Below are 10666 nucleotides of genomic sequence, written 5' to 3' on the forward strand. Positions count from 1 at the left end.
TCTTTAAAATTCTTATCTCTTCAGAAAAAAAGTGTGAAAATTCCAATCAATTTGAATAATTATTATTATTTTTTTTTTCTGATTTCCAGTATTGGCACTGTTAGTGTTCTCTTCTGAATGGGAACTTGTACTGCGTCCTCGTTTCCTCACTCCTCTGTCCTCCATCCTATTACCGGAAACCGATTGAGCTCACCCATCTTGAAGGACATCTCAATTCTCTAATTGCACCGCAAGGAAGCGAATGTCGAGGAGTGAGGAGGCTTCCTGAGGAGTCATGGGGTGCTTTCAGTTCTTTTTTGTGCATCCTCGTTTCCTTTCCTTGCTTCCTTTATTTGCGTCTCAGCTCCACCCCCTGTAGGATATGAGGGAAGGCTGCAAGGAAAGAAAAGGAGGACAGAGGAATCAAGGGAAAGCTTATTTATACATTGGAATACTTGATCACTCAAGATACACCTGTGGATACACCCGTGTATCCTCGCTTATGACTCCTGGAAGCCTCGCTCTTTGTGGTGCAATTGGTGCAATTAGAGAATTGAGATGTTGAAACAAGCTGGCCTTAACACACGGTACTAACAAGGTGTGCATAATAAAGTGCCTGGTGAGTGGATGTTTACAATAGTATGAATAATGTATAACGCCATCTTGTGTCCTAAATAGGAATTCACGGTTTAAAAACACCAGTTATGAGTGAAAAATATTTTTAATGAAATTTAACCCATGAACAAACAAATATCTTTCCAATTAATTTCCATATTTTAGAAAGAAAATGGTGTTTATAAAGGAAGAACTTCAAGGCCCTTTTTTAATGCTGACTGATGCAAAGTTGTGTACAAATATTTACAAATAGTTTGATTTGATTTTTGTCTTTTCACATAACATAAAACATCTTTATATGCACAGATAATTTACCACATTTGAATATCTAACAAAAATAAACTGAACCATTAGTGAGTGTAAAAAGGAAACATTCATGTCGTTTATTGAAATACATCATGGTAAGATTCATGATACAGGATTTTTTGAGGGTTTGGCAAATGACAGTATTTTAGCTTTGAAATGACAAAATATTAACATGACAATTACACTATTTACAATGAGAACAAAAGATTAATAATAAAAAAAAAAGGACAAACATTGATTGAAAGGTCTAGCTAAAGCATTAGAATCTGAAGACCACAATACAGTACACGATATGTAGCAAGAGCAAGATGTCAAATCGAAAAATGATAGGCACCTACAGTATCGGTAGTGCAAACTCCATTCAGCACCTGCATGTCATTTGATTGACAGCTGCTTTCAAATTCTCAACTGTGCATTTGTGACGAGTGCTTGTGTCTTACAGAACAAGGCCATCTGTGACTACTAGTAGTCAAATACACTTCTTGATGATAATGGCTGTCTTGGAAGGGTAAAACAATCAGTACAAGAGGACGAACACAGACGGGGCAAAATAACCAATGTTAAACAAGATCAGTGCAAAAAAACAAGAAAAACAAAACAAAATCAAAGGTCTCACTGTTCCTGTGCGGATCTCTTTAGCAGCTTTAATAAACCTCTACACACTGTGAAACAGAGGCAAGTGTTTGACGTTTTCCAGACAAGGCTTAAACCAAATCCCAGACTAAAATGTAGGCTATGTTTGAGCTATTTGAACTGAAAGCAACGGCAACTTGCACTAAAATATCTTAAAAATAGTCAGTGCCATTGTTTCATCTCAAGATGCACACCAATCATTTTTTTTTAAGGCACGTTTATAAAAGCTACTTAAATGTCTTAATTGAACTAAGGGCTAACCCTGGCTTAATCTAAACCCTGTCTGTGAAACCAGGCCTTTCTATTCTATTGCTGGTTAAGTGTCACTTTGGTTCATACTTTAAAGCTTCTTTCCTGCATAACTGCCTTTTTTGAAAATAAAGGCTATGTAAAAAAGTTAAAGGTTCAGGGGAACAAGGAGGCAGGAACTTCAATGTTCTTCAATGTCATTGCTCCTCCTATCAATCCAGAGCGCATATCGACCGCAAAGGGGGCGCCCACGAACACCCTTCTGAAACCTAAAATGACAAATGGGACACCCAACAGTCTCATGGACTTTACGGACACGGCAGCCAGTCTACAAGACAGAAACTGCATATGAAGTGTGCCATTTGGGACAGGGCCCATGAGACACTCGAGACTCTTGGCCTCGCCCTGCTTGCCATAGGCTTAACCGTTTCATCCTCTTCTTCTGTCATTATCCATCTTCTCTTTAGTGTCCCATTAAATAAATGTACCAAAATAATAATGTTACAGTGATGGTTCATTGGCAGTCTCAGTCTGATTATGGCATGTCTTATTAGCAGAATCCTCATTCTGAGGAACGGCTGAGTATTTTACATCATTCGCCTGTAAGATAAAAAAGAAACACAAAAGGTAAAATAAATGAACAGGATTGATGATTCAGTCACACAAACAGAAAGAAAATTAGACTTGGAATTGTGTTTGAGGAATCTGCGGTGGTTTCCTTTTCCTGAATATTTGACATAATACAGTACTACAGTAGTACAACATTTGAATCTCAATGCCTGATTCTTTTTGATTAAAATAATATGAAACTACTCATGGAGAATGTGGGCTCCCCTGTGTGTGTGTGTGTGTGTGTGTGTGTGTATTAATTATTTAATCACATATATATTATATATTCATGCCACTGCTTTTAAATCTAAAGTAAAACAGTTTCTATGTACTGATTTTTAATTAAACTACATAAAACTGTTCAGATCTGTAAGTGCTGTGTGTCTGTTTGCATGCGAGTTTTCGTGTGTTTTATTTTACCTCCTTATTATGATTTGGCTCTGTCCTGGTGCCTGTTAGAACAATAATGACAAACTCAATTCCATTCAGAATGAAAATACATATTTTCACATACATTCACACACAAACTCATATTTGCATCTTGTTAAATCAGCTGTATGTAATACTAACCTTCTCTTGTTGCTTGACTCCTGCGATTCTTTCGACTCTTGCGATAGTGAATCATCGCAGCAGCAGCAACAACAACAACAACAACCAGAGCTACTATTCCTGCACGAGCAGCTGGATTTCGACCTAAAGCAGTAACAATAAAAGATAGACATCAATTTTACTGAAGTTTTTGACTGACATTTACACCTTTCTGTTTTGTTCATCAGTTGTGTGGTTCTGATTTAACTGATAAATGGTGGGTTTTAGAGAAACGGGAACTAAAATGACATCAAAGGACGTTGAGCTCAACAGGAAACATCAATGCTCATAGGAAAACTGCTTTTGTGTATTGTGCAGGTTTATAACATTCATCATAATGTTGGTCAAAACTGTCCACAATGAAAGGCACTGTATTTAAAATGCACTGACAGACTAAATGACACTCACCAGTCACAGTAACACTGAAGCTCCTATTCCTCCTAATACTGAAGCTGCTGCTGCTGCTGATCTCTAGTCTATAAAGTCCAGAGTCTGTGTTTCTGGTGTTTGTGATAGTCAGAGATCCAGTCTGATGATCCAGCTTCAGTCTGTCTCTGAATCTCTCATCACACTGTTCACCTTCACAGATCTTTCTCTGATCTCCAGCGATTTCAGCGATGAGAATGTCATTAAAATACCATGTGATCAAATAATTTTCGTTTTTTATCACACCAGGATCTAAAGTGACAGATTCTCCCTCCTTCACTGACTTTCTCTTTTCATCTCGTTCAGCAGCAGAAACACCTGAAACACAAACCACAAACATTTTAAAAGTCTGTGAATATTAAAATAATTATTTTATTTTATATGATGAACAGATTTAATTTAGGCTTTTAATCAAATATAATCATTGATCAACACACATACGCACAAAGTACGATAAACAGAAGCTCAAACAGGTTTGTAAAGGCATGCATGTATCATAACAAGTGTTCTTCTCTCATTTTCTGTATTTATACAATGGTCTGTCTGAATACACATTTCTGATTGGCTAGAAGCTAAAACAGCAAATACACAGGTAGTTCCAGTCAATTTAATCACCGTTAATGCACTGGCTTTATTGAAACCACACCATAGACTGCAAAAAAAAACATGGATAGATCTCCACTTCCTTCCACTGTAGAAAAATTAAGCCGAAACATCCATCCACACAGAAACATTCAGTAGGACAGAAACTTGTTATTAATGTTGTGAAGGAAGTGGATTCTGGAATCCACTGCTGCTTCGACGTATAGGCTATCTAATGAGTGATTATAATCAAGGTATTAAAAAAAAATCTCCTTCTAAATATCAAATGAATTGAATGACTTCTCAAAGCTTATGAGATTTTTCTTCATTTTAGAAGAACAGTGTGATTACTGAAATGTTCTTTTCATGTATTCTCTAATGTCTGTATTAAATATCTGAGAGGTGACTGAGGGTCTGGCCCATGCCAGGAATACAGTAACTGTGCTTGCTCATTTAGCCCAGCTTTCAGAGATGAAAAATGTACTCGTTTTGTTTGAGAAAGTTCTTCAACATGTTAAAACATATATCTGTTCTTCTAGCAGACCATGACGACTATAGGTCACAGGGGTCATTGGAACCAATAGTTTAAGCGACCATTTTTTATCATTTACTTTACTGTTCTATAATAAAGTGTCCTCTCATTGAAGGAAAGAACATGTCATCTGGATGTTTTGGGAAGAGTCTCCTGTTATAGTTAGAGCCCTAACCAAATCCAACCTTGAAGAAGCTGTGTGTCTGTGTATGAGTTAGTATACTTAGTGACAAGTTAAGAAACAAGTGGCATTATTGGAGATTGACTGACTTGTTCTGACTTGTTCTTGTGACCTCGGAGGAACACTCGTACCTAACTCAGGGTTCTGGTGGCAACCGTACAGACTATGGAGATGTGCTACTGCCTATCAGTCCATGTGTGGAAAATGTGTTTATCTATTTCTTAGCCAATCAGAATCATTCAACCTGAAATAATGACGTAGCTTAGACCTTTGTGAAGAGTATAACTGCTGTGATCTTTGTAACTGTAAGCGGGGCGGCCTACAAACTCCTGTGTGAGTCTTGAAGCTGAACTTCTGCTGATGAAACTGCAAACTATCTTAAGTAAACAATAAATAAATAAAAAAATCTTCAATTTATTATAATTCTGGCTCTTGTCTTTCATTGACTGCACTTCTAACTCCTGGTCTTAATTAATCAATTAAACCCCTAAAAGTTGCCTGTGACTTTTATTGATAAAACAGCTTTGTTACTGAGCAGAAAAAAGGAATCGCCGGTGCAGCACAGATGTTTACTTATTAATTCATTTATTTAAGGTGCATAACAATGACTAAAGTTACATCTTCAGCAGAGAACCTTCTTTTTCATTTGAATAGCTTTGTTACTGAATTGCTAAATTACATATTACTCAGCAATGAGGGGGAAACACACACAATCTCTCTCTCTTTCTTCTCCCTAATTACACAAATAAATGTAATCTTATCACAGTAGGGGAGAGCCGGGACGATTGAAACGCGGGACGGATGAAACACTGAGATTTCCTTGAAAACCACTCACGTCATGTACGTCAAATTTCGTCAGCACGTACAGCACGCAATGCCTAACATACCCGCGAAAACATTTCTTCTTTACGTCGTGTCGTTTTGGAGTTAAAGCCGCAAAGCTGTTTTTGAGTGCGGTGAGTGAATTCTTTCGTGCGGTACTTTGTTTTGACTGACAAGTTGGATTTATTGTTTCATGTGCCATTGTAATGATAATACGGCAGGTGTATTAGTACTGCAACACACCCTTAAGTGTGCAATATCAGAGTTTTTTAGTTTAAGAGCAAAAGAGGTTTAAATGACAGGAGGCGCTGTCGGGACGGTTGAAACAGTGTTTCAACCGTCCCGCCCGCGCATCCTGCCCGTTAAACCTGGTCATAGCCTATACTGTTCATAGATTCATATACTGTTTCTAGACTTGTGTTTCTTTTAATGCAAATTAATTTTCAATTACGCAACACATGCTATCTCTGTAATAATCATCAATTGTCCAATCTTAAATATTCAATAAATTTCATTTATCGTCGTCTGGTTGACCTCGTTTTCTTCATAATAACAGGCTATTCAACTAGCAAACACTCAATATGACTCAAGGAAGAAATGTAAGAAAATTAATTGTAAACGGATTTGTCTATCTTCGTCAAAATAGCCCATTAGAAAGATTACAAAATGCGCATAGGCTTATCGCCTATTGTTTATTGGGCGACAGAACAAAAATGGTTAATATGAACCTTTAAATGAAAATAAATGACAAAATATGTTTGTAAAAATATGTACATAAGTTACTTGTCAGGTATTGTTCACAAAAATAAGCATTAGATGAATAGTTGCCATTTAAACTGTTATGTTTCATCCGTCCCACCCCTGTGTTTCAACCGTCCCGCACAGGCGGGACGATTGAAACAAAGCACAACTCCCGTTCAAAGTCATATTTTACTTAAATCATTCTATATTTGTACCGAATAACACATGATACTAAGAGAACACATATGTGAGTTGTTAATCACACAAAAAAAAAATTCTATCTGTAACCTTATCTTAGAAAACGACATTTATCTGAAAAGTGTTTCAACTGTCCCGGCTCTCCCCTACTTTATCTCTGTGTCTAATTGAAAGCTGGCAAAATGCTTTATCTAACGAACCATAACTGATGAAAATAACTGTCATTTTTAGCCTTCCAGTCAAATATTGAGCTGCAAACATCAATAACAGATTGAAGTTGTGCTGGCAAATGACCATGGTATAAATGGGATAATCCTCATGGTTCTTTGTCTCCACATTGTGCATTAAAATCGTGTAATACACACCTAACCATTGATTATCCCTTACATAATCCATTCACAATTTTAAGAAATGTTTAGTTTTTCATGCTGCTAAGAGTCACTGCTGTTATAAACACCACAAACACATGTGATATAAACATATATAACATGCTTTTAAATGTTTAATGACTCACCATGAGCAGCTAGATTGAAGGTCTTTTCAATGTTGCGGCTGTTGATCTGTAGATGATAAACTCCAGAGTCTGTGTTTGTGGTGTTTGTGATGGTCAGAGATCCAGTCTGATGATCCAGCTTCAGTCTGTCTCTGAATCTCTCTTTACACTGAACATCTGTACAGATCTTACTCTGATCTCCAGTGATTTGAGCGATTTGAGTGTTATTAAAATACCATCTAATTCTGTCTTGCTGGTTTGTTTTAACACCAGTGTTTAGAGTGACTGAATCTTCCTCCATCAAAAACACAAACACTTCAGCTCCTGTGGAAGAAATGAACAGATAATCATAAATCACTTATAAAAAAAAGTGGGTAAAAATTATAGCAATGTTTATTTTATTTATTTTTTACTTGTGAAATAACACTGACATTATAGCCACGTCGTTTTATGCATTGTTTATGTGAAAAGTGTTAAGGTAAAAGAGATGATCTCCATAATATTTTAATATTGAGTCAAAGCTCACTTTTTCATTTTTTTTACTTTACCGTTTAAAAAATATTCAGCTGTATTTGAACATTTATTAAAGGAAAATGCACTGAATAATTGAATTATACTCACCACTGACAGTAATGTTGAAGCTCTTAAGGCTGTCAGTATTGCTAATGCTACTGGTGATCTGTAATTCATAAAGTCCAGAGTCTGCGTGTTGGATATTACTGATAGTCAGAGATCCAGTCTGATGATCCAGCTTCAGTCTGTCTCTGAATCTCTCAGTATCTTCATTACACTTAACATCTGTACAGATACTAATATTTCCAATGATTTGAGCTATACGAGTGTTTTGAAAAAACCATTTAATTCTGTCTTTCTGGTTTATCTTAACATTGGTGTGTAGAATGATTGAATCTCCCTCCTTCACGGTAACTCTGTCGATCTCAACACCAGAAACACCTGGAAAAGAAATGAACAGATAATCATAAATCATGAATGTCTGGGATAGTGTGACAAAATTATACATCAGAAGAGTGCTGTGAAAATGTTATTCTACAGATCACAGAGTGTGAGAAATATGTCTGAATTCAAAATGTAACATGCAAACAGTAAAAGAACATCATAAATTTACACATTCACTCATCGGACAATCACAAGTCTCATGAATGATCTTCAAGTTTTAGAGATATTAAAAATTAAACTTCCATATCCATAGCACAAAGTAAAGGCTCCAAAAGTTTATGTACCATAACGAAAATTAAAAAACCCAAACCATGGTTATTGTAGTTAAACTATGGTAACCACAAATTAACCATGGTGTTGTTACATTAACCATAGTTTTGATAACTGTGGTTATACAAATGGTAATCAACCCTACACATGGCTAGTTACTACACTTTTACTATAAAAAACAACATTATTATTTTAAAGCCTAGGCCTACGACCCTAGCTGCCACAAACTTTCGTTTTTGACGAAGGTTTTGCAGTTGGGAGGTTCAATCTTCCTCCCTCTCCCAAATCAAACTGCGTTAAAACATTAAATAATATAGAACTACTTGAAGTTGTACATAAATATATTCACCATTTAGGCTAAAACAGGATTAATAACGTGTGAGTGGCCGGGTCATCTGTTAAAGGCCTTCTCCTCAGTCTGCACCCTCATATTCATATGTAATAATAGATATAACATTGGTCTTATAAAAAATGACTTACCATGCAGGAGAAAAACACACAGTGTGATAAAAATGCCGAGCATTATATTCCCCACTTTTGCGGAAGTCCAGATTCCGTCGAATGTTTATGTCGATACCATTTTGCATGAAAGCGAAAGTAATTTGCGCCTAACGTTAATAGAGATTTGAAGAAGCAGCGTCGAAAACATTGACAACACGACAAAGCTTGTGTCGGTTTCGCCAGTGATGTGACATTAGACGCTGAAGCTCCGAAACGTGTGTAAAACAAACAGAAAAACAGACTGGATCAGATCCAATCCAATACGTAGTGGATAGTGATGTGACATTTGAACCGAGGCATTCGGAGCTTGTGTCGAGAAAAAATGGGCGTGCCAGATGAAGCCGCGATTCGAGGCTTGTGTTGTTGACGTGAAAATCACGTGACTGATGACAAACGAGGCCTCGGTTTGTGTGGATACGTCATCGGTTCGGTCTGAGTGTCGCTTCTGGATAAAAGGCGGTTCGAAACTCGCGCCACCTTGTGGGTGTTGTCAGCAGTAGTAAAAAGCAGATGAAGTAGTGTTAAAGAGTCAGAATAAAGTTAAATAACCATTACCAGGAAAAAGGAAAAGTCACAAAAAGCAAACAAATCCAAAAGGACAATCCAAATAAAAAAATCCAGAGCAATCCAAATAATCTTATCTAATTAATATAACAAGACTATAATATAGCTAAGCCTACTATAATTAATAATAACAATATACTATAACTATTCTAACCTGATAATGTAATAATATACAGCCCTAACACATATAGCCTATGACACCATAACGACAATGACAATGATAGGAGACAGCAAGAAAGAGGGAATCCTCCCCTGTCTGGGCTCAACAGAAGCATCAGTATCCTCATTTATACCAGCTGGCACTGGCACTTTTTAAATAAGTGTGTTACCCCAACACACTTGAAATAATTCTGTTTCTCAATAAAAATCGATTGTAATCCTTCCTTCCAGACTATTCTGTTGCAGTTTACTTTATTACACTCCCTCCAAGCACTGCACTCAACACAGTGTCACTGTTGTTGTTCATACTGTCTGTCACTATCCAAACAATTCAGGAATATTTAATTAACTGTGTGTGTGACTCTGCACAAGTAAATTCAGACAGAGAAAGATACATATTTTATATTATACACAGTAATGGACAAATGTCTGCTCATGTCTTTTTATTATTGCAAATGAAAGGTTACATACATACATCAACAGCGAGTACAAAATAAATAAATAAATAAATAAATAAATAAATAAATAAATAAATAAACAAATAAATAAATATTTTTATTTATTCACTGGTTCAGAATGAATGAATTTGTCTGCTATTTCTTTGCACAGTAGCTAGGTGTCACTAGTGAGCAATGCTGAATGAAGCTTCGAGTAATGAACCTTTGGCTGAAGCAATCAATGGGCTGCGAGGTACGTATCAGTGGTTCAGGAAGCCTCATTTTGCCATCACTAGTAGTGGATGGTGGTGTGTTTTGGCTACGTTATAGACGCATGCGCAGTACCGATCTCTGGGTTATAATGTACATGCGCAGGCTGGTCTTAAGTGACATGTATGCTCAATAGTGTATCATCACATAATTATTTACATAAATGTGATGCTTAAGTTATCCTAGTATATACATGCAAAATAGTTAATTTTACAACATTTTAAATCACATGATTTTAAACCTAAATTTGATGGATTAATAGCATGTAGTCACCGCAAGTATTTTTTTTTAATGTGTGTATATAGAACATTTTAAAATTAAGCCATTTTATTTTATTCAGGTCATATTTGCTGTTGAGTGGAAACAAAAATTTGTCATGTAATTGTCTCTGTAATTTTAATCCTAAAGGTACAATACAATAAGATCTGCAAACAACTTAAAATACCAGTACACATTCAAGGATTCAAGGGTAAATGCAAAAATAATAACAGTATCAAGAAAAGAAATCCTGTCAGATGTCAAAAATAATTGCTTAATGATATTTTGTCTGGTAA

The 10666-nt window shown here is 36.1% G+C and overlaps 1 protein-coding gene across 1 annotated transcript; it reads right to left on the minus strand.

Annotated features, from left to right (window-relative positions):
* Positions 1 to 948: 948 nt before the first annotated feature.
* On the minus strand, positions 949 to 9067 carry LOC311295200 (uncharacterized protein). Its single transcript, XM_084416435.1, has 7 exons — positions 8662 to 9067; positions 7576 to 7908; positions 6976 to 7278; positions 3388 to 3723; positions 2962 to 3084; positions 2812 to 2843; positions 949 to 2382 (listed from the first exon to the last, which is right to left on the minus strand). Exons 1-7 carry the CDS (start codon positions 8702 to 8704, stop codon positions 2284 to 2286), a joined length of 1269 nt encoding a protein of 422 aa, XP_084272561.1. The 5' UTR covers positions 8705 to 9067; the 3' UTR covers positions 949 to 2283.
* Positions 9068 to 10666: the final 1599 nt, after the last annotated feature.

The sequence above is a fragment of the Rutilus rutilus genome, assembly GCF_951802725.1.
Source record: "Rutilus rutilus genome assembly, chromosome: 8".
NCBI lineage: Eukaryota > Metazoa > Chordata > Actinopteri > Cypriniformes > Leuciscidae > Rutilus > Rutilus rutilus.

What these genes read in the sequence shown, in the direction of transcription:
- LOC311295200 (XM_084416435.1), bottom strand. Translation starts at nt 8,704, where the DNA reads ATGCTCGGCATTTTTATCACACTGTGTGTTTTTCTCCTGCATG. An exon ending in CTTCAACATTACTGTCAGTG is followed by an intron (nt 7,279 to 7,575) that starts GTGAGTATAATT and finishes TTTCTTCCACAG; the next exon opens with GAGCTGAAGTGTTTGTGTTT. An exon ending in CTTCAGTGTTACTGTGACTG is followed by an intron (nt 3,085 to 3,387) that starts GTGAGTGTCATT and finishes TTACTGCTTTAG; the next exon opens with GTCGAAATCCAGCTGCTCGT.